This window comes from Guillardia theta (assembly GCF_000315625.1).
Source record: "Guillardia theta CCMP2712 unplaced genomic scaffold GUITHscaffold_277, whole genome shotgun sequence".
Classification (NCBI taxonomy): Eukaryota; class Cryptophyceae; order Pyrenomonadales; family Geminigeraceae; genus Guillardia; species Guillardia theta.
Genome location: NW_005434399.1, coordinates 1 through 22,446, shown reverse-complemented (window position 1 = coordinate 22,446; position 22,446 = coordinate 1). Strand labels below are relative to the sequence as shown.

The following is a 22,446-nucleotide window of genomic DNA, read 5'->3' as shown; positions in this document are numbered from 1 at the left end:
GAGGAAGCAGGATGATCGTGATAGGAAAGAGGAGGGAAAGGAGAGGCAACTCAGTGAATGTTAGGAGCACGACCTTTGTTGTTCTTCTGCCCTCTGACAAGTTCTCAACGTCTCTCCTCCTCCTCCTCCTCCTCCTCCTCCTCCTCCTCCTCTCACTTGCTCTGCTCTGCTTGTCCGATCACCCGGAAGGCCTCCAGCGCCTCCTGGAGCGTCTCGTCGGTCTTGCAGAAGGCGAAACGCTGCGACCTCGTCAAAAATGCTGCCCCTCACCCCCCGCCGCCTCCTCCTCCTCGTCTCCTTATCTTCCTCCCCCTTGCTTCTCGTCCTCGCCCTTCTCGCCCTTGCCCTCGCCTTCGTCCTACTACTACTACTTCACCACCACTACAACCTCTCCCCACCTCTCCTCCTGCTCCTCCTCCTCTTCCATCCTCCTCCTCCTGCCCCTGCTGCTCGTGCTCCTCCTCATACCACGAAGTTGGAAGCAAGGTGGCGGTTCTCCGGGGAGTAGAAGGGGGAGCAGCTGCAGCTGAAGGTCAGCTGGGAACGAGGAGAAGAAAAACAGACGGGATGGAGATGATGCCATGCTCCTTGGCGAGCCAACGGCAGAGAGCCCTAAGGAGAAGATGATCAGGACGAGAGGAGGAGAGGGAGGAGAAGAGGAGGAGAGGGAGGAGAAGAGGGAGCAGGAGCAGGAGCAGGAGCAGGGGCAGGAGCAGGAGGGGTCTGATACCAGTCTCTTGTCATGGTCTTCATAGCAGGGGTGGATTCTTCAAGATATTCCTGCAGGATGATGAGAAAAGAAAAAGGAGGACAGAAAAACACAAGCAGGAGGTGGAGGTGGAGGAGCAGGAAGAGCAAGGGCAGGGGCAGGAGCAGGAGGTGGTGGTGGTGGAGGAGGAGGTGGTGGTGGAGGAGCAGCAATAGTGGATAAGTTGGGGGTGGTACCTGCGGCACTTTGACGTTTCTAGTGTCACCGATAAGAAAGAATCCTCCTTGACCCTGAAGAAATGATGATCATTTCTAGTCCTCCTCCTCCTCCTCCTCCTCCTCCTCAAACCTTCATTGGGATGATGTTGGCTGCTCTCAAAGCTGCCTCGAGCTTCTCCTTCTTCATCGTGTACTGAAACAGTTTTAGCACAACAGAAGGAGGAGGAGAGGGAGCAGGAGGAGGAGCAGGAGGGGCAGGAGGAGCAGGAGGAGGAGCAGGAGGGCGAGAAAAGGCGGGATGGTGCAAATCTCTTGTACCTGCTGCTTCAGCCAATCGTAATAATTTCGTTCTCCTTCATAGGGCTACCAACTCGTTAGGAAGAAAGTAGGGAAAGAAAGAGACGAGGAGGATAGTTGGGGGGAGGGGGGGGGGAGAGAGAGGGAAGAGGGAATGGGTAAGGACGGGGGGGGGATGTAGAAGGAGCAGCAGCAGCAGCAGCAGCAGCAGGATGAGGAGGAGGAGCAGCAGCAGGGGCAGGGGCAGAAGCAGGTGGAGGAGTTGCACCTGATCCGCTTGCTTCAGCACTTGGACCAGCGCGTCTTGCATGGGGGTGGCAGCACAGAACTGAATGAACGGCAGAAGAACCTGAGAAATTGTGAGGGACAATGAGGAGGTAGAGGAAGGGAGAGAGAGGGATGCAGCAGGAGAAAGAGGGAGCACGAGCTGAGAGCAGGAGCAGGAGCGGCAGAAGGAGCAGGAGCAGGAGCAGGAGCATGACAGAGGGGAGAGGAGAGGAGGAGGACCTGGATGTCTCGCAGATATCTGCTCGGTCCGATGATCCAGCCAACCTGAGCACCAGTGAGAGATGACGGGAGAAGAAGATGGAGAGAGAAGAGGAGGGGGGGGAAGAAGGAGCAACAGGAGTAGAAGGATGAAATAGAAATGAAGAAGGAAAAGAGGAGGAGAGGGAGGAGGAGGAGAAGGAGGAGGAGAAGGAGGAGGAGAAGGAGGAGGAATGGAGGAGGAGAAGGAGAAGAAGGAGGAGGAATGGAGGAGGAGAAGGAGAAGAAGGAGGAGGAATGGAGGAGGAGGAGGAGGAGGAGGAGGAAAGGAGTTGCAGGAGAGACGTCCGACCTGCCAGCCTGTCACTGAGAAAGTCTTCCCGGCGCTTGAGATCGTCAAGGTTCTGTCCCACATGCCCGGCAGGCGCGCGAAGTGAACGTGACCCGCCGATCCCAACGTGTCCTGCGACTCCTCGGGGGGCGTGTGGATGATGTACTGGAAAATGATGTGAGAGGAGGAGGAGGGGGAGGAGGAGGAGGAGGAAGAGGAGGGGAGAGAGGAAGGAGAGAGAGGAAAGAGAGCGAGAGGGGAGGAGGAAGGAAAGCAGGACAGAGGAGGAGAAGAAAGAGAAAAGGAAGAGGAGGAAGAGGACGAGGAGGAGCAGAGAGAAGAGTCGTCTAACCTTGTAGACCTCATCAGAAATCACCACGATCCTCTCGTGCTTCCTCACGATCTCCGCCAGCGCCTCCATCTCCGCCAGCGAGAACACCTTCCCCGTCGGGTTGTGCGGCGAGTTGAGGACGATGATCCTTGTCTTCTTGCTCACCTTTTCCTCCACCTTCTTCATGTCTATCTTCCACTCTCCCTCCTCCGTCGGCTCCAGGGGGACGAACACGGGCTTGCCTCCTGCGAGGAGGATCTGACCCATGTAGAGGTCGAAGAAGGGCTCCATGAGCAGCACCTCGTCTCCCTGCTCCAGCAGGCTCTGCAGACTCACGTACAGCGCCTGGCTCGCACCCACCGTCACCGCCACCTCCGTCTCTGCCCGCACTTCGCGCTCCAGGTGCATGCGGTAGCGGGCAGCCAGCGTGCGGGCGAGCGGGAGGTGCCCTGCCGTCCTCGTGTACTGGTTCGTCCCCTTCATGATCGCCTCCACTGCTGCGTCCCGCACGAAGGAAGGAGGGGACCAGTCGGGGAACCCTTGCCCCAAGTTCACGCACTTCCTCTGACTCGCCAGCGCTCCGAACTCGCTCCACACTGTCGGCCCGTCCCTCCCTTGCAGCTTCCTGCTTATCACGCTCTGCTGCCCAGCTGGAGGGGAGGGGGCGGGAGCGGGAGCGGGAGGAGCAGGAGCAGCGTCCTCTGCTTCAGAGCTCCGGATCTTGTCTAGCAGCATGAGCGCTCCCTCCCTCCTCAGACGCTTCTCCGTCTCTGAAAGCTCCAGCAGCTCAGCCTCAAGCTCCTGCATCACAACGCTCGAGTCCTCCACGACGCATCCTCCGTCGAAGCACACTTGGTCGGTCCCTACCAGGTCCTCTCCTGCTCCTCCTCCCTGCGTGCTCCTCCTCACCGCTAGAGCCCGGGAGGCAAGTGGAGCCAGGGGGCATGTCCGAGGGCAGGAGGGAAGGACGAAGGAGCGAGTAGGGGCGATGGAGGGGAGGGAAGGAGGTAGCTTTCCTTGAAGTGGAGCGGAAGGGAGAAACCCTGAAGCTACCACGAAGCACATGAAGAAAGGAAGCGCTCGATACATCTCTGCTGATGGCCGCGCTCCCCTCCTCCGTCTGCAAAGCAAACATAAGTCACGCGGAGGGGACTTGAGCTTCATGGCAGCTACAAGATGAAAGTAGAGACTATCATCATAGTCCATAGATAGTCTAGAATGGATCAGAATCGAATCTTTCGTTCTTGCTGCTCTTGTACCTTTTGCTTCTCATGCTTTCACCAGGAGTCCATACCATTCATCGAGATGCTATTTCTATCCCGTGATATCTGGAGTTCCTATTGTCCTCTTGCTCTTACGTTCATCTTCTCCATGCGTTTGTTTGCCGTTCATCTGTCCCCACCTTACTTTCTTTCGCACTCCCGTTTTCGTCTTCTTCCCGTCCTCCTATTCTTTTTCGATTTGTTTTCTCTCTCCATGTATTGGCTCTATCCTTATACCCTCCTCTCTCTCCTCTCTCCTCGTCTGCCATCTTTCTCCCTCTGCTCTGCCCTGCTCTTCCCTCCCCTCCCCATTCCTTATATAATCCCTGCCACACAAGCCATAATCCTTTATATGCGAAGGAGGAGGGGTAGGGGTGATAGCTCAAGGGGTGGTGGGTTTAGGGTTTAGGTATGTAGTGATGACTCAAGGGTGGGGTAGTAATAAGAAGAATGAGGGGTAAGGGTATTGTAAAAGGGGGTTGGGTACTGTTTGAAGTAGGGTGGCTCCATATAAGAAGACAACGGGAGGGGGGTGGAGAACAGCCGTGCTGGGTCAGCCCTAGCCCAGGGGGTAGGGTTCTTGGGGTGGGTGCTGATGGAGGGACATGGTGGGGTGGGGTGGGGTATTAGAAGGTCTCTGAAGGGGTGGGGTAGTGTAAGGACGGATCGCAATGGGTTTCTGTGAGCTGCGGACAGAGGTCGACAATGACAGCGAATTCTCGAAGAGAAGACAAGTGAGATGAGAGAAGAGAGGAGAGAGAAGAGAGGAGGGGAGAGGAGAGGAGAGGAGAGGAGAGGAGAGGAGAGGAGAGGAGAGGAGAGGAGGAGGAGAGGAGGAGGAGAGGAGAGGAGAGGAGAGGAGAGGCGAGGCTGGGTGGGGAGGGGAGGGGTCGGTCGGTCGGTCGGTCGGTCGGTCGGTCGGTCGGTCGTTTTCTTCAACGCTCGCACGTGGACTTATGCTGTTGTGTCGCGAAGGTTGAGCTTGCGAGGTTCTTGCTGCGGCTGGGATACGACACGGTCGCTTTCAACGTCTCGGCGACTGGTCTCCTCAAGCCCCATCACAGGTAGTCAGGGGGTTCCAACCATGTGTGACCAGCAGCGTCTCTGGCAGATGTCAGATCTCAATCTGCGACATGAAAGACATTCTTTCTCCTCAAGACGCCTCCAACCCTCCCCTGCGGGTTGACTCCCGCCCTGTCATGCAGCAGCTGCTCCGGATGACTGTGAGATGCTCCTCCTCCTGCTGCTCCTGCTCCTCCTGCTGCTCCTGCTCCTGCTCCTCCTCTCCGTCCTCCTGCTGCTGCTGCTGCTGCTCCACCTCCTCCATCTTCTGTCAACTTCTTCCTTCTCCTCTCCATCCTGGTTGAGCCTGTGCTGGTGCAGGTGACGGTCGACGACATTTCTCACCTCCACATGGTAGACGTATCGAACGAGATCGCGTCAGGGTATCACCTTCTCGCCGTTTGTCCTCTCACGGACAAGGTCTTCGAGCAGTGAGTACCGTCGCCTCCTTGCTCTCTGTTCGTTTCCTTCTGCTCCTTCTGCTCCTTCTCCTGCACCTTCTGCTCCTGCACCTGCACCTGCACCTGCTCCTCCTTCTCTTTCTTCTTCTCCTTCTCTTCTGCCTCCTCCTCACCTCATCTCGCAGGTGCTGCAAGTTCTCCAAGGTTGACATCATCTCCCTCGACCTTGCCAACCGACTCGCGTTCCCTATCAAGGTGAGGAGGAGGAGGAGGAGGAGGACAGGGAGGAGGACAGGGAGGAGGACAGGGAGGAGGACAGGGAGGAGGAGGAAGATAGGCTCCATGTCGTTGCCTGACTCTCATCCCGAGGCCTCGCTGGTGAACCAGGCGATCGATCGCGGAGTCTTCTTCGAGATCACGTGCGGGCAGGTGGAGGAGGTCTGGGGGCCTGACGGGGCCGCAGCTACGGGCCTTGCCTCAGGGACGCGGGGGCTCGCCGTCAGCTCTTCTCTAACGCCATGGAGCTGGTGAGAGCAACGCGAGGTGACAACGTCCAGCTGCTTTGCAGCTGTGTGAGGCGCTTCTCAGGTCGAAACCTCATCATCTCCAGTCAAGCCGAACGCGCCATGGAGGTGACGAACTCGCGGCTGCTCGTTGGTGGTCACGGAGCTGCAGTTGAGGTCGCCGCACGACGTGATCAGCATGTCGGAGATGCTCGGGCTGGGTCAAGGAGGACGAGGGAAACTCTGTCTTGACGCGAACGCGAGCAAGGTCAGCCTCCCTTCTGCAGCTCCTGCCTGAACCTCGAGGCAGCTGCTGGCACAGGCGAGGAAGAGGAGACGAAAGAGCGGGCATGCCACCGTCACTTCGACCTCCAAGGTGAGACTTGAGGATCGCGCCGACCTCACTGGAGGGCCCCAGGTGGACCCGCGGGAACGATGGTCGATACCAGGAGGAGGAGAGGAAGAGAGAGCGCGGGGAGGAGGCGAGAAGCAAGACTTCATCTCCCTTGCTCTCGAAAGCGATGAGAGTGACTCGGACAAGGTGGAGGGCAACGAAGAGGAGCTGGAGGCAGCAAACGTACCAGAGCAGACGGCCGAGAGCACCGTAGAGGAGAAGGGGGAAGGCACAGACAAGGGGAGGACAGAGGAGAAGAGCTCGAGTCTTTCGCAGGAAAAGATGGAGATTTCTCCTGCGGTGAAGGCGTCGGACCGCAAGCGGCCGTTGGAGCAGTCAACAGGAGGAGGCCCGAAGAAAGACAAGAAGAAGAGGAGGTGATGAAGCTTTATGCACAACCTTCTCCTCCTTCTCCTTCTCCTCCCGCTACTTAAGAGTTGTCACCAGCATCCCTCACTCAAGTACAATGAATCCATCTCCTACCTGTTCTTCTTGCTACTCGCTTCTTCTTTCCTCGCCTCTTCCCTCGCCTCCCTCGCCTCCTCCTCTTCTATCCTCCTCACGTACAGCTTGGCTAGAAACCTGTTGCGCATGAAGCACCATACCGTCATCGTCGACCCCAGCAGCACCCCAACTCCTAGCGCCACCGCCCGCATCGCCACCTCCTCCAGGTCTGGCCCTACCGCCATGGCTACCGTACCGGGCCAACCTCGGTCCTCATCCCCACACTTACAATATTTTTTACCCCCCCAAGGACCCAAAAACCACCCACCCTTTCATCTTGTAACAGCCCCCCTCTTCCCCTCCCTCCCGCTTTGATTGACAACCCAGTTGACAACCTGAAGGAAGCCTCGTCAGCCTCCTGCTCCTGCTGCTGCTGCTGCTGCTGCTTCTGCCCCTGCCCCTGCCCCCGCCCCTGCCCCTGCTCCTGCCCCCGCCCCTGCTCTTGTCTCGTGTTACAGTGTTCAAAAGCAGTCGTTTCAAATATCGGCTCGGAATTGTTTTCGCCTCATCGCTGCGCATCATCTACTTGGCCGTGTCTTCCTGCTCAGCTCGCTGGTTCTTTCACAGTTTTGAGTTGAAGGTCCACTCACCTCCATCATCCTCCCAGCTTCTTCTCTCTACTTGTCACTCGCAGCCGTCGCGTCTCTTGGATGCTAGCGAGGGTCTAACCTTAGCATTGAAGGCTTTCAATCGGATCAGGGGAGCTGACCCGTCATGTGCTGCTTTGTGTCCAAGTTCAACAGCTTATCTCTCCTCCTCCTCATCGTCGGAGCGTTGGCGTTTGCTCTCTTCGCCGAGATGAGGGTACAAGGGAGACGGCAGGCGAGGTTCAAGGCGTTGGGGCATGCAGCGGGTAGGCAAGTGGCATCCAACATCACTCATCAGGGGATGGTGGCCGACAGGCTAGTGAAGCAGGAGGGGGATGGGAGCAACACATAGGAGGAGGATACACAGCGAGGAACGTTCCTTAACAGATCTCGTAAAAGCAGATGTTCAACGTTAGAGCCTCTTTCTTGCCTTTGACTTCTTTTGTCTCACCATCGAGTGCTGGCGCTTCAAGTTACTTGCTCTTCGCTGACACATCGCTGCCATCAGAGAAAATTTTCTTCATGTCCTCAAGGGCACGGAGAATGTGGTCTCGAAAGCGCGCGCTGCTTGTTGCGGTAGAGCTCTTCTTGCTGCTGATGTTGGCATAGATCGCATCATCGTGAGCGAACATGTAGCTAACGCCATAACCATCGTCCGCCACCGGCCCGAAGCCGCCGCCAGCCGAGACCGCATGACGGTCTTCACGATCGGGATTCCATCGACCTTCAGTCTGCTTCTGAGGAGTCTGAGAGGTGGAGAGTGTCCAAGGCATCTTGAGAGCAGCCTTGAGGAACTCCGAGTCATACCCCAGCCCGACAGACGCCACATACAAGCCGAAGAGGTGCCGGTCCACTCCCTTGCCTACCATGGCGCTCTTGTAGAGCTGCGTGTGCTTGTCAGCAGCCTGCATCAGTTTCTTCACTCTCTCCACATTCGAGCACGACTCGTCCATCATGGAGTCCACGAAAGCAGCGGATTCGATGGAAAGAGAGCGAACTGTCTCTGTTCTACCCTGAGCGAAGAGCCGAGTTACGCTTGCCTCGTATGTAAGGGCTCGTTTGCCGGCATCCCTGCGGTAAGCGAGTTGCATGGCCAACTGGAAGAACGCGTCAGGAGAGATGTGCTTCTTCTTGATGAAGCCCTTCCCCCAAGTGTCTTGAGTCATGACCACCAGATCCAAGTCATCGCAGAGCTGCTTGTTGGCTACGTATGCCTCGTTGATCACCTTGTGGAGCTGAGCATCTACCCGCCATTGGAGCCTCTGCGGCTTTGTGAGGTCAACCTGCTCGTACTTGCTGTCTTCAAACCCCTTGCAGTGACCGTCATCGCGATAGAGGCCGCCCTTGTACCTTTCCTCTGTGGTTACCCATTCCCACATGTGCCCGACTGTGAGAGCATCGGCGTAGCTGTGCTCTGCCATCATTCCGGATTTGCCATTGGGAAAGATGATGAATGTAACCGACTTGTCAAACCACAACGATTTGCCATCACCATGGATCAGCATCTTCGCTTGATTGGTCAGATCAGTGGGGGATCGATCTTCGAGATGAATGTGCATGAAAGCTTTCTCGACAGTTTCCAAGGAAAGCTTGTTGATGCCATCCCAGAAAAACTCCTCTCTGGCTTCTGCCCACCTTCCTCTGTGCCACCCAGTCAGAGCAGCAATTGCATTTTGACCTTCAGGCGCCGGGGTGGAATCAGAGTCCATGATGATCCAATTCATCTGCTTCTCCAGCTCATGGGGCAGAGCAGTCCTCCACTTGCCGTTGGTGCCCTTCACTTGCATGGGCAACTTGTACCACACTCCCTTGCGGGACACTGCGCAGTATCTCTGAGGATCGTGATCGTAATGAATGATATGGTCGCATTCTTTGCCTGGGACTCTCGTGGTGTCAAAAACTCTCTCGTATTGTTTCATGCACCAAGGAATGGTCTTCTGGAGCCTGATTGGGTCCAGCTTTTCCCAGTCAATCAGAAACTTGAACTTGTCTGCCGCGTGCAACAAAGCAGCTGCGCGTGCCGCTTGCAAATGCGTCGGTGTAAAAGCTACTCCGTCCAAGATGTAATAATTCGAGTTGACCATAATCGGCGACCTTCCACGGAGGTAAACATACTTCTCCCACCATTCCCAAAGCCAAGACACCGTGAACATTGCTCTAACTTGCAAGAAAAGCTGTAGTAGAAAGTATCAGATCAAGCACTTGAACAGATTGCAATAGCCACCTGTAGTTTCCAGCCTTCATTTTTCATGAACTTCTGCATCTTCTCTTCCATGTCATTGTATTCCTCTTGCGACAGGAGCGGCTTGACAGACAGCATGAAGTTTCTGGTTGTTTCTTTTAAGCAAGGCACAGGCAGTGAAGGCAAGCAGCCCTGATACGTGTAGAGCGATGGCTGTGTCCCTGAAAGCGCCCTCACTGCAATGAACCACAGTTTCATCATCGGGCTCGGTTTCGACCCATGGTCAAGGAACATCCAGCCTTTGTAGTTGAGGAGCAGCCGCAGCAAGGACCTCTGTACGAAAGAGATGCCTGCCAGGCCGACAGTGCCTGCGAGCAATGACAGCCAGCCGACACGAACTTGAGTTGGCAGCTTCTGTTGCCATGGGAAAAGATTGTCCCATTTCCACAGGATGTTTGCCAGCGAGCCACTCCTCCACCACGAGCCGCTCTTGGCAGTGACAACCCTCACAATTACAGCCGTGGTGACCCCGCCCCATATGGTGGGGGTCAGAGGCCAGATGGTGTTCTGTATCACCCGCCTGATCCGGAAGATGGTCCTTTTGATATGCTTCCTGAAGCGGTAAGGGTTGAAGCTGATGGTGAGGGAGTACGTTCCGTCCTCGGTAGCAACCAAGGCGACATCTCCACGCACGGAGAGCAGTGCTGCATCAAGGCGGGCACCGGCGGCTGCTTCTGCCATCCCTTCCTAGCCACGAATGTCCTGCAAAACAGTCAGAATGTCAAGCAAATGAGGACCGCATGTTGCTGCATCAAAAACAACTAGGCATCGTACACCATTTCTCGAAATCTCTTGTTCCCCTTTAGATCTCCAACAGAATTTCATTTCTGTCGAATCTCAGCAACAAAGGCTCGAGTTCCTTTCACAGCACTCAGGTGTTCGCATCCGGTCCTCACTCTTGCCCATCCTCCTCCTTTCTCCCGGCTGGCACTACAACTATCCTTTCTTGATCTGCTTGACGTGACTACAGCCCCTCCCTCTCTCCCTCCCTTCCTGCTTCTTTGCCTCAATCCCGTACTCTTGGCAACGAGCCGGATCTCAGATCAACCTCACTCAGTTCCACATGGGTTGGATGCATATTCATACGCAACGAAGAGATCTCTTGCACTGCTCACGTCCCAATCTCAGTCCTTCCCTCTTTTCTGCCCCTCCTCCCTCCTTATTTCCTCCTCCTCCTCTTCCTCTCCCGCGCCTGCTCTTCATTTCCCTCGCATTCCTCCGAAGCGCCTTAACCACCCCACCCTCTTTTCCAACTGAATAGCAGAACCCACCTCCTAATCATATTTTGCACCCCCTTGGTTACAGAGTATGACCCCTACCCTTTGCTATGTTCCACGAGATTTATGACCCCCTACCCCCATTCAACAAAACCACCCCCTAAATCTGCCATCATCATGATTCGCTGGGATCGTACCCCTCAGATACTCCCTACACCGGTACATTTAACTGTAATTTAGGCTCATAATAACCCCTTTAAAGTACCACCTACCCCTCTGTAATCACCACCCATACATTCAGACACTACCCCACAGGACAGAAAATTTAAGTCCCCACTTGCTCTGTCACACATGATGACCACCCCCTGTATTCTGATTCCCTACCCCACCTCCCCGAAATTGCTACCACCACCACCTACCGTTTACTCACCCCGACCCCCCTATCTCCTAGTGTTACGCCCAGTCCGTAGACTAATAAAACTTATTATTGCATATATTCATTTATAATATCCAATTTTAAACAGACCCCCTCCTCAACTGTACCACCCCTGTATATAATACCTATGAATACAATAACCCACCACAAAGTCTGATTTTCAATATGTCTAGTACCGGTGTACCGAGAACCCTGTCAGATACAGAAAGTACCAACAAGACCTTCCATTATATTTTAAAAATTTACAAGTAATTTAAATGTCGACTCTCTAATATTGAGGGGCAGAGCCTAGAACTTTGCAAGTTTTGTTGCCGAAACAATTCAAATACTGTGTTTTTATTTCAACACCAATCACAAATATATGGCGAAGGCTCTAAATATTTCGCACTACCCAAGATGGACCCTATTCCCCCAGCCATCTACTACCCGTCATAGTCTCTGAATGGCAGAGGAGGAATCCGGGGTGGGTGTGTTACCAAAGCCTTTTAAAAATATTTTAAGAGTGGGGGTCTTTTAAATTGGTTTTAAAGGGTGTCTGCTGGGGTCATCAGTGTCAATCCGGCAAACCTTCAATAAATTTTCCTGTATCCGGACGGTCACTGAAAGTTACCGTCCGGGAGCCTCAGTCCACTGACTGTCCCGGCGGCGGGCCGCCGCGGTGATTCACGGTCCCGGCCGAGTCCCGGCGTGCCACGAGCGGCGCGCCTGAGGTCACCTAGCCTTGAAGTTAGTACGGCCGGCCAGGCTACTGCCTCGGCGAGGCTAGCAAGCCGCCAGTGAGCGGCCGCACTGAGGCCGGGCGGCCCGCCGCCCGGCCGCCCGGACTCTGACGGTCGGCGGCAGTGCCCTGCGGCCCGTCACCGTGGCACGGAGGCACTGAAACTTCGAAACTCGGACGTAGAATCACTGGCTAAGAGGCTGGCGGGCATCATGCTTCAGGATTGAAGTAGTGACTCACAAGCGGCGGCCGCGGCAGGCTACAGTCGGGACTGAGCCTGCCGCCGTGGCAACCAGGGGGAATCATCGGATGACACCGTGACTGGCAGCCATCTGTGGGGATCGGATCGGTCAAGAGAGAGGCACCGAGAGACTCAGGAGACTGCTGTAAGTCATGCGGAGCATTCATGTAGTCCACACGTCTTGATGGTATCTGCCCTCTTTCGCAAGGTCTTCCAGGAAGGCCTCAGCTCCATTCCCTGCGCGCAGAGTCACCTGGGAGAGCGGGACGTTCCAGCAGCTCTCCGTCTCCCTCACCTTTCATCCTCCTCAAGAAGATCAGCGACTGGCAAAGAACGCGCTTCACATCCCGCGCCATCGCCGTGCTGGAGCATCAGGTCAGACGCGCCCTCGGGCACGAGATGGATGCGCACACAGACCTGCCACAGACGTAGATGCAGGCACCAGCATCCAGCAGGGACAAAAGCTGGATTGCGTTCTCATCCACTCTCTGCTGGACGTATACCTTGCCCCCACCGAGCGTGTCGTTGCTCCTGCTGAATGCTGTATGTACACGGCTGAGAGTCCCGTTCTCCAGCCACCCTCCTATCTCCTCCTCGTACAAGTAGTCCTCGGTCGGTCGACGACATCCAAAGAATAGCAGATTCTTGCCGATCGGAGCTAGCATGCGCTTCCTATGCTCCAACTCCTGGCACATCCCCCGCAATGGCGCGATCCCTGTCCCCGCGCCGACAAGGATCACCGGGGTCGAGACCTCCCTTGGGAGCTTGAAGTTTGTCTTCCGCAGATGAGCTCGGACGATGTCTCCCTGGTGCAGGCGCCTGAGGTAGCTCGTGCAGACCCCATGGAAGGACCTTCCGTCTTGATATTTCTTCTCCACGACCACTGCAGTGACGTGGACACACCGAGGATGCACGAGATTGGAGGAAGAGATGGAGTAGTACCGCGATTGCAGGCGAGGAACCAGCTCCACCAGGCACTCCAGCGAAGGCTGCACTGATGGAAAGTCGTTCAAGAGATCCAGAAGATTGCGAGTCTCCAACACAACATACTGGTGATACAAATCCTGTCCCTCCTTTGAAGCTAGCTTCAACAATCGCTCTCTTTCCGATCCGTCACGTGCAAACTCAGCAAGAGCCACCAGGAAACTCTTCCGCGGGAGTGAGTTGATGTCAAGATACCTTGCAAAGGCTTCCTCTACTGTACAAGGGCATGGGAAGGGAGAAAAGCCATCCGAGTCTTTCACCGTGATGTACAAGGACAAATCCACCTGTAGCCGAGCCGCAAGTGCCTTCACCATGCTCATGTCGTTTTCAGGGAAGATAGCTAGGTGGTCCCCGGTCTCATACCCCACAGCGGGAGCCAAGATGTCAAACTCCACGTGGCGGCAAGATCGTTCTCCTCCCTTGTTCAGCTCCCGGTTCTCCCTCACCCTCAGCGTCTCCACATGCACGGCATCCAGCGCGTTGGATGACTGGAAGCTGCAACCGTTGGTCGCAGGCTTCGTGTATCCATGAGCCTTCACCTGCATCTTGTACTGGACTCCCTCATCCATCCACTGTTGGCTTGATTGCTCCAGCCCTAGATGCTCTGAAAGGGCTGGCCACAGTTTCTTCACCCAGTCTTCGAAATCCTCTCGGATGTTCTTGTCATCATCCCCTAGACCGAGTTTCAGCATTCTCTTCCCTCCCTCCCTCTCGAATGTCGAGTCCAGCAGCTTTCCAAAAGCGTTGTAATGCTCATATTGCGTGTTTCCCAACCCAAAGACAGCATACTGCATCCCCGAGCAGGAATTGCCCCCACTCCTTTCCAGCAGCCAGTGGTAAAATTGTTTCGCATTGTCCGTAGGTTCTCCTTCCCCGTAGGTAGCGACAAGAAAGATCCCGAAGGAACCAGGGAAGCGAGAGGCGTCGAACTTCTCAAGATCGACCAGCTTCATGTTCATCCTCTGCTTCCTGCCCTCCTTCACTATGATCTTAGCAAACTCCTCAGCTGTTCCAGTCTGACTACCGAAGTGCACCCAGATGACGGGCCCGGTCAGCTCACTCGAAGCAGTCCTGCTCGGAGGTTCGACTACTCCTTTCATCACCTTGGTTTTAGGCTTTGCCTTGCCAAGAGTGAACGTGGCTAGGCTGGTAGCTGACTTGCTCTTCTTCCGGAATATGTACAGGATCATAGCCATAGCAAGGCTCCCCCCAGCCAAGAAAGCAGCTGAGCTTAATGGCTTGTTGTAGATCATCATGCTTGGATCGAGGAGACAAGATGCTGCCCTGCGGGCGCACTACTCAAAGCACAACTCGAAGTTAAAAAAAACTCTGTTTCCTCCACAATCACTGGCAAGGGCAAGAGAAGAAGAGACGCAGGAGCGGTAGAAGGAGTAAAGACTAGGGTTAAGCTCTCTTCTCGTTCTTCTTCTCAGCTATCCCAAGCTGCATCGCCCTCGTCTCCTCCGCGCAAGCCTTCTCTAAGCAGCAGCATACAACCATGCACAACCGTTCTTGGGTGGGGTAGTAAACTAGACGGAGGGAGGGGTAGACAAGCACAAGGGATCTTGGGAAGGGTGGGTGGTTCGGTGTGACCGGTGGAGTAACAGGAGGGGTACGGGTGAGAGCCATGTATTTGTTTTCGGGGGTACTCGAAGGTGATCGAAGGGAAGAGATCTGGAGTTACGGACTTTGTGAAATGCAGGGGTGGATACCCCACCCCAGAATTTAGCTCTTAATTCACTAATGTGGAAAGAAATGCCTTATAGGATAGGGTAGGGGTGATTAACGGAGGGGTACCAGGGTCATGCTTGAGATCTAAAAACGGATAGTAGAGCTCTGTATCATTATTACCACATATCTTTTACTACCAGCAATCAGGCCACCCCCTACCCCTAGTTTGAATTACCCACCCTCCCCTTTGACTCTTTTTTACCCCGACCCACCTGGAGCATTGCACGCACACCCGACCACCCTACCCCTGTTTCCTTCACCCTCGTGCTTGCTGACCATAATATCCTGTATAAACCACCCCTACCCCCACGTCAGGGCTTCCGGAGGACCCGGCCCGTGACTCGGGAACATGTCTATTATTATTATTATGCCGTACAGTCAATGTCTTTGAGTCGCAAGGTGACCGGGCCGCGACCGGGCCGGGCCTGCCGGGCCTGGCGGAAGTTGACCCGGTGCGGCACTTCAGTCGATCTGCCTCAGAGATAGGGGAGGATTAGCAAGGGGTACTCTATGACCACATGTGAATGGACGGGTGCTTGTCCCTGAGAATTCCTGGGCCAAGTACCGGATAAAAGATGACCCTACCTCGTCAACTCCACTCATGTACCCTGATACATTGCAAAAGGACCCCTAGTCCCTTAACCCTCACATGATCAGAAAAGTTTTCTTCATACCCCTACAAAATATGTCATATGTACCGGTGTAATAACTACCTACCCATGGACGCGAAGCCACCCTACCCCCTAAATACTAGGAGATTTTTTTTTCCCTCAAGCTCGCGTGCGGCAGGCGATCAGCATGCAGCGTAACAACCAGGACAGCGTGCAGACCTTTGGGAAGAAGGTGAGACGATGAGTGATGGAGAGATGATGTTGAGAGGATGAAGTGATGACCACAAAGATGATGACGCATGAGGAGAGAGGATGATATGGCTCAAAGGAATATGAAAGTTGTCATGATGAACATGTTCTCCACGGTACTGTGAGGAAAATCATAGGTTGTGTGGTGTATTCATTCAAAAAAAGGAGGAATGGTGTGCATGTGTTTTGATTTCATAGAGTTTGTTACCCATTGTACTGTTGAGTGGATGAAGTGCTTTTATTGAGAAAGAGAGATGAGTGAGGAATGCCTCGTGATCTTGTGTTGTTCACCCTTGGTTCTATGTTTGAGCACGACAGACTGCATTGGTTGAGATGTTCGTCTTCATTTTTTCGTGTTTGTCACGTCAATTCTCCGATGATTGAATACTTCGTGGAGAAATAGCGAAGATGGCAGATGTGCTCGAGAGGCACCTGGCCTGGCAGAGTGTGCCCTCGAGGCTTGTCTTGACACCTCCGTGCTTTGTGATTACCTTTCAATGATTTTGAACTTGGTGACCAATTACCCGTATCCCACCTTCTTGTTTGATTTGTGGGATTGCCTCTCGAGATGTATGTTCTGTCAAACCTTACCTGTCCCTTGGAATGGCAATCACACGGTGAACACTTGGTTGTTCATCTGCGATGGTTGAAACATGTTCCATTCACTGGAGTTGTTTTGGCACTGGCTTTTGTGTTAGCTCTTCGGAGCTCGAATTCATTCTTCAAAAATGATCTGTCTGAGCGATAGAGATCCATCTTTGGTCGTGGGTACTTGATGACGTAGCTTGGGCTTATGACGAACCATTCCAGTTCGATTTCTGATTATTTGTGACCAGAAAAATGCTATTGCTGTCGCTCACTGCAAGAGGGGCAAGGGGATTCTCAAGGTGAACGGAAATCCCGTCCACCTTTTGCTCCCGGACTCCCTCCGCAGCAAGGTGATGGAGCCCGTCCTCTTGGTTGGTTCGGACAAATTTAAGGAAGTCGACATCCGCGTCAAGGTCCGCGGAGGTGGTAACACCTCGCAGATCTACGGTGAAGCTCGTCTCTCGTGGTGTGAGTGATGTGACTGGATTTGCTCGCAGCTATCCGACAAGCCATCGCTAAGGCCATTGTTGCCTTCCACCAGAAGTATGTTGACGAGCAGAGCAAGAGAGAGATCAAGGATACCCTTGTTCAGTTCGACCGCTCCCTCCTCGTCGCTGATCCTCGTCGCTGCGAGGTTCACTAGCTTTACTGCATGTTGTCTCGTACTCACTTTGTTTTGTCATCACAGCCCAAGAAGTTTGGTGGTCGTGGTGCCCGCGCTCGTTTCCAGAAATCTTACCGATAGACATTCTGTTGTTGGCTCAATAAAGATCTCCAAAAGAATTTCTACACTCTTTCGTTACCGAAACCCAGCCGCTTGGACAGGAATCAAAGACAGGCCGTGTGTCCGGCCGTCAAACAGTCAGCGGCTGAGTAGGCCATACCGGGCCCGGGGACCGTTCGGGCCGGGCCCGGGCCGTTGGACTGCCCAGCCAAACTGAAAATCTGGGGGAAAAGGAAAGACGTGTTGAGCACCTGGGGGAATGAACAGGAACACAGGGGTGGGTGGTATCGAGGGAATACATGGGGTGGGTCCATTTGATGGTCGCACCACCGGGCGGGAGCAAGGGGTCATGTCGTAATTTGGAAACAGTAAGGGGTACTGGAGGACTAGGGTAGGGTATCACCGGTGGTCATGGGCCTGCCTAGGGGTAAACTTGACCTGTTGTTCGTGAATGTTTATGGGGTGGGGTGAACGGCACTCCACTTCACTGAGTGGTTCATTTTTTGGGGGTGGGTGGGTGGAAGTCGGAAACCAGGTCTGACAGCATGGGGTTGGGTAGTCAACCCAGGGTTCACAGAAGTGGAGCCGTCAAGGGTACAAATTGAGCATATAGAAAAATATTGACAATACCAAGAGTTTTATGTCATCTCATCTGCCTTCATCTGGGAGAGTTATAGTTTAATTGTCATAATATATTCAATCTCTGTGACATGAACAATATTTTATAGCGAGATATGTTGCACGCACTTGAGCTCGCAGCCGGGTGGGTGGGTGGATGGATAAATATGATGACCAAGGAACAGGGCGGTGAAAAATTCAGACATGGCGGACGTTGAGGGGAGGGGGAGAGGAGGAGGAGGAGGAGTGAGCAAGTGAATGTCAAGAGGTGATAGTGAGACTCGGGTGTGAACGAGAGCACCGTGAGTCACTGAGTTGAGCATCTAGCCTGCATTCTGGCACGCCGTTGTCAGGCTAAGCGCCGTCAAGGGGACTGGCATTGGTTGGAGTGTCTTTCCACCTGCTCAGTTCATGCACATAACTCTGTGCAAAAGAGACGACTTCAGAAGAGCCAAGAGATTGAGCAAGTCTCAGTGGTCTTGAGAGGAACTTCGACATGGTCAACGAGGGCCATCGGTCGGTGTCTAACAACGACCGACATGAACAGACAGTACACATGTCGCTGTCATCGAGACTCAAGACCTTCTCGCACTGGCCGCATCATTACGTGTCACCCAACCCCCTTCAGCTGGCCAAGGCAGGCTTTTACAGGAGGGGAGGGGAGGAGGATGACGCGGTCACTTGCTTCTCGTGCATGGTGGAGGTGCGATCCTGGAGGGAGGGAGATGACCCCATGAAGCTCCATGAAGAGAAGTCGCCCGGGTGTGACTTCGTGAGAAATGAGAGGAAATGGCAGAGGAGGATGCTGGTTGCCATTCACGGAGGAGCGGACAACTCGACGCAGGCGTCCAACCGCCTGGCGACTTCAACGTCTGGCAACGATGTCAGCCTTAGCGTTCATTATCGTCATCATCATCAGGGGGATCCCGGCCGTTCTCGTCGAACCCATCCTCACACCTCGGAAGGCTTCCCGCACCTCCACCATGATGGGAGCGGAATGATGGTACAAGACCCGAAGAAGCTCAAGTCGCGCAAGTCTCACAAGGTCCGGCATCGCTTCGGGCGAACTCCTTCAGTTCCTGATGACTCGCCTGCGAAACTTCCCGTGCTCCTGTCTCGAGCCAGCCTTGATGATCCCACGGACGAAGATGCTCCCACAGGGGACCTGCGGCACCAGTCCGAGGAAACCAGGTCAAGCCATGAAGGAGCAGGGGATGGGGTGGACGGGGAGCCGCTGGGGGCGGGTGAGGAAGAGAAGTGCCGCGGAAAGCTTGAGATCATGATCATGTCCGCACGGAACCTACCCAAGATGGACGCGTTCGGGACCTGCGATGGTTTCTGCACCATAGTGTTCCAGGGGTCGACCAAGGAGACGTCGGTCAGGCCGAGGTCGTACTTCCCTGAGTGGAACGAGTCCTTCTCATACTTGGTCGACAACACGTTGGACCCTGGCAAGCTCCTCATATCGGTCTTCGATCATGACAGGATCGGCAGTCCTGAGATCATCGGGTACGTGGCTCTCGACGAGGCTGAGCTATCGGCGGTGTTCAACGGACTCTGCGGGAAGCGAAATGTCATGACGTATAAGATTAAGAGTAAGCAGGGGAAGGTCGTGCTGGGGGCCAACGGGGAGGAGGCGGAGTTGAAGGTAGAGCTGATGTTCTTCAAGTACTTCTCGATGGAGAAGCGGGTCGATGAGATGGAGGGGAAGATCAGGAGGGCAGAATCGTTGAACCGCGAGCTGGCTGAAAAGTACATGCTGGACAGAAGGGCGGAGCTGATGGCGAGGGAAGGACTGAGGCAGGTGATGGGAGTGTTGAAAAACTTGTGCGAGTGCACAGAGTTCGTGTTGGCGGAGCTGTGGCATGCGAACAACGGTGAGCTGTCGGAGGACAGCGGGATGGAGTTGGGAACCCACCTGGTGTACGAAGGAGAGCACTACATCCAGCCATCCTTCTTCGACCTCAACCCTCAGGACAGGCAGTCGCAGAGCTGTGCGAAGCAGGTGAGTGGTTGGGCACGTTGTGGGCCCGTGCTGACTCACGAGGCTCGACGTCCAGGGGTTCGAGAAGCTGCAAGAGCTGCACAGGTCAACCCGGCTAAGAGTCGGGGAGGGAGTGGAGGGGATGGCGTTGCAAAGAGGGTCTCGGGAGTTCCGAGTGCTGCAGGAGATGGTGGACAACCCAGAGATCCAGCGGGAGGAGAGATACGTGCAGTCTCATCGGCTCTTCCACTCCGCCTGTGCTCTCCTGGTGGGGAAGGAGGGGAAAGGGAGGGAGAGATGCGGAAGGAAGGGAGGGAGGGAGGGAGGGAGGGAGGGAGGGAGGGAGGGAGGGGAATAGGGAAGGCAATGGTTGTTTCAGCCTTGTGCTCTTGTTTAACAGCCTTGAGCTCAGTTTGTCTCTCAGGTACATGACGGTTCAACCTCCGCCAAGGTTGTTGCTGTCGTCTGTCTTTACCTCCCGTACGGCACGATGATAGCGGATCGTCTGAAGTCGCGCGACGCGTCTGCGACTGATGCTACGTTCAATTTTTTGGAGCATGTAAGAGGATTGTACAAGTGATGAGATGAAGACAAGGGAGGGGGAGAAGAACAGAGAAGTGAGGAGGAGGAGGGAGGAGGATGGAACTTTCCGAATGAGAGCAGAGGTGGAGCTAAGGCGGTTGTTGAGAGTATTTACAATCGCATGGTAGAGCGTACAAGGTGACTGACGTTAATGTCTCTCAGTCTTGCAGGCTGCTGGGGTTAGCGATGGAGATGGATAAGGTCATTGCAGAAAACTGCGAGATTTCAAGACGATTGAAGGACGATGCAAGCGTGGTAGGAGGAGGAGGGGGGGGGTAAGGGGAGGGGGAGAGAGAGGGAGAGGGAGAGGGAGAGGGAGGGGACTCACAATAGAATTGTCAGAGAGCGAGGAAGCTGTGGAAGAAAGTGAGGATCCTTGTTATGTTGGGTTGGATCAAGACTGCGGGATCGCAACTTTCCCCCAAACCCGACAGCAACCTATCCTTCAGGTTTCTCCTGCTGCTCCTCCTCCACCACCACCTCCACCTGCTGCTGCTCCTCCTCCTTACCACCACCACCACCTCCTCCTCCTTCTGCTCCTGCTCCTCCTCCTCCACCACCACCACCACCACCACCTCCTCCTCCTCCTCCTCCTCCTCGTTTTAACGAGTGTCCTCCTCCTCTTCCTCCTGCTCCTGCTCCTGCTCCTCTCCCTCCTCCTCCATCCTTGCTCCATCTATCCATCTATGTATCCATCCATCTATCCTCCTCTTCTCCCTCCTCCTTCCTTGCTCCTCCTGGTTTCTGAAAGATTTTGTGTGCAGCCGCAAGTGTTTGCTTTGGACGCATCAGTACTTTGTAAAGTGGAAAGGACAACATGCAAAACCTCCTCCTCGAGCGGACCTCACGTAAACGCTCCTCGCTTCCTCCTCATCCCCTTCCTCCTTTCTTGTCGCTTACTTCTTCCTCCTCTCCCTGTCCTTCCTACTTTCTCCCCCTCCGCTCCTCCTCCTGATCTTCCTTACGTTCCTCCTCAGGTCTGCTGCGGTGACTTTCGTCGGTGTTATCATCGGCATCCTCATTCCCTCAAGCATACATTACTATCTCTTCTACATGGATCAGAACCAGCACATGGTCTGCCCGCCCTACCTCTTCCTTCCTTCCTTCCACCCTCGCTCCCTCCGTTCCTCTTTCCGTTCCTCCCCACCTTCCTTCTTCCGTCCCATCCCCTCCCTTCCTTGCTCCTCCTCCCTTCCTCCGTCCCTTCTTTCCCCGTTTCCTCTCGCTCTATTGCTCCCATCTTTGCCCCTATTCTTCTACAACCCTACCGCTCCTCTTCTCCCCCCTATTACTTCGTCCGCATTCTGATAGGATTTCTGCTAACTCCTCCTCCTCCTCCTCCTCCTCCTCCTCCACAGATTCTTATGCTCGGATCTCACGGAGCCTTGGCTACCATGCTGTACGCTGCTCCCGCTTCTCCCTTCGCGCAGGTGGGTTGGCAGGGAGGAGGAGGGTGAACTGAAAGAAAGTGCCCTACAGCCGAGGATGATTCTTCTCGGGCATATCATGGCTCCAGCCATCGCAATCGCCATCGACCATATCACCGTCACTGATGGGCAGGACAAGATGGGAGCTTTCATCCCCCAGGTGAGAGAAGACGAGGGCCGTGACCCTCCTCCTCCTCCTCCTCCTCCTCCTCCTCCACCTCCTGCTCCTTCTCCTCCTCCTCCTCATCATCATCATCATCGTCCTCAATCCGATTGCGTTTTCATCCTGCTCTGGTCCCACTCCTCAACCTGCCTTTCCTTTTTGCGCTCCATATCTGATCCTGTTCTCCTCCTTCTTCCTTCTGACGTCTTGGCAGTGGGTAGCGCAAGCTCTCGTCCCTGCTCTTGCCATCAGCATCATGGCGCTTGCTGGATGTCTGAACCCTCCGGCCGTCGCATGTGCGATCAGCTACCAGCTAGGTAAGAGAGAGGGGAGCATGACAGAGCGAGGAGGAGACGAGGGGGAGGAGAGGAGCAGGTCAGAGGCAGGAGGCACGAGGCACGAGGCACGAGGCACGAGGCACGAGGCACGAGGCAGGAGGTCCTCGAGGACGAGGACGAGGAGAGAACCTTGTGGGCGCGGGATGGAGGGGGCTGGAGAGAGCAACGCAGAGATGCCGAACTTAGCGTGATGCCCAGGGAACCAAGCGATCAAGGACTTGGGATGGTTCTTCATTGTCATGCCCTCGCTGGTCGGCAGCTCCCTCATGGTTGTCATAGCGCTCATAGTCAACAACATGTCTCCCAACCGCCATTACCCTCTCTTCTGGTAGTATGATAGGTCTCTTATTAAAAGCTGTTTCTCTGTACTCCTCCTCCTCCGCATCATCATCTCCATCATCATCATCATCTCCATCATCATCATCATCATCTCCATCATCATCTCCATCTCCATCTCCATCTCCATCTCCATCATCATCATCACCACCACCACCACCACCACCATCAC

The 22,446-nt window shown here is 54.7% G+C and overlaps 6 protein-coding genes across 6 annotated transcripts; 3 read left to right on the top strand and 3 right to left on the bottom strand.

Annotated features, from left to right (window-relative positions):
- Positions 1–152: 152 nt before the first annotated feature.
- Positions 153–3,461, bottom strand: GUITHDRAFT_159025 (hypothetical protein; the record flags this gene model as incomplete). Its single annotated transcript, XM_005818683.1, has 12 exons — positions 153–239; positions 469–520; positions 565–612; positions 731–747; positions 946–999; positions 1,058–1,120; positions 1,246–1,290; positions 1,493–1,573; positions 1,732–1,776; positions 2,063–2,173; positions 2,394–3,011; positions 3,282–3,461. 12 exons carry the CDS (start codon positions 3,459–3,461, stop codon positions 153–155), a joined length of 1,401 nt encoding a protein of 466 aa, XP_005818740.1.
- Positions 3,462–4,305: 844 nt separating this feature from the next.
- Positions 4,306–6,375, top strand: GUITHDRAFT_122047 (hypothetical protein; the record flags this gene model as incomplete). Its single annotated transcript, XM_005818682.1, has 11 exons — positions 4,306–4,368; positions 4,610–4,698; positions 4,746–4,857; positions 5,018–5,127; positions 5,283–5,352; positions 5,485–5,516; positions 5,561–5,640; positions 5,686–5,729; positions 5,773–5,868; positions 5,911–5,976; positions 6,019–6,375. The coding sequence occupies 11 exons, from the start codon at positions 4,306–4,308 to the stop codon at positions 6,373–6,375; spliced, it is 1,119 nt and encodes a 372-aa protein (XP_005818739.1).
- A 1,072-nt stretch (positions 6,376–7,447) lies between these two features.
- GUITHDRAFT_98746 (hypothetical protein) lies at positions 7,448–10,031 on the bottom strand. Its single transcript, XM_005818681.1, has 2 exons — positions 9,310–10,031; positions 7,448–9,259 (listed from the first exon to the last, which is right to left on the bottom strand). Exons 1-2 carry the CDS (start codon positions 10,006–10,008, stop codon positions 7,559–7,561), a joined length of 2,400 nt encoding a protein of 799 aa, XP_005818738.1. The 5' UTR covers positions 10,009–10,031; the 3' UTR covers positions 7,448–7,558.
- A 2,071-nt stretch (positions 10,032–12,102) lies between these two features.
- On the bottom strand, positions 12,103–14,179 carry GUITHDRAFT_149086 (hypothetical protein; the record flags this gene model as incomplete). Its single annotated transcript, XM_005818680.1, has 3 exons — positions 12,103–12,176; positions 12,235–12,302; positions 12,357–14,179. The coding sequence occupies 3 exons, from the start codon at positions 14,177–14,179 to the stop codon at positions 12,103–12,105; spliced, it is 1,965 nt and encodes a 654-aa protein (XP_005818737.1).
- Positions 14,180–15,436: 1,257 nt separating this feature from the next.
- Positions 15,437–16,886, top strand: RPS16e (small subunit ribosomal protein S16e, cytoplasmic). The gene is made up of 4 exons (XM_005818679.1): positions 15,437–15,497; positions 16,351–16,549; positions 16,600–16,736; positions 16,791–16,886. The coding sequence occupies exons 1-4, from the start codon at positions 15,453–15,455 to the stop codon at positions 16,845–16,847; spliced, it is 438 nt and encodes a 145-aa protein (XP_005818736.1). The 5' UTR covers positions 15,437–15,452; the 3' UTR covers positions 16,848–16,886.
- Positions 16,887–18,711: 1,825 nt separating this feature from the next.
- Positions 18,712–18,912, top strand: GUITHDRAFT_42300 (hypothetical protein; the record flags this gene model as incomplete). The annotated part of the gene is made up of 1 exon (XM_005818678.1): positions 18,712–18,912. A coding segment is annotated over one exon (201 nt), but the record flags the coding sequence as incomplete, so codon positions are not given.
- Positions 18,913–22,446: the final 3,534 nt, after the last annotated feature.

What these genes read in the sequence shown, in the direction of transcription:
- RPS16e (XM_005818679.1), top strand. Translation starts at nt 15,453, where the DNA reads ATGCAGCGTAACAACCAGGACAGCGTGCAGACCTTTGGGAAGAAG. An exon ending in TGCAGACCTTTGGGAAGAAG is followed by an intron (nt 15,498 to 16,350) that starts GTGAGACGATGA and finishes ATTTGTGACCAG; the next exon opens with AAAAATGCTATTGCTGTCGC. An exon ending in CTGATCCTCGTCGCTGCGAG is followed by an intron (nt 16,737 to 16,790) that starts GTTCACTAGCTT and finishes TTGTCATCACAG; the next exon opens with CCCAAGAAGTTTGGTGGTCG.
- GUITHDRAFT_98746 (XM_005818681.1), bottom strand. Translation starts at nt 10,008, where the DNA reads ATGGCAGAAGCAGCCGCCGGTGCCCGCCTTGATGCAGCACTGCTCTCC. An exon ending in ATGAAGGCTGGAAACTACAG is followed by an intron (nt 9,260 to 9,309) that starts GTGGCTATTGCA and finishes TTTCTACTACAG; the next exon opens with CTTTTCTTGCAAGTTAGAGC.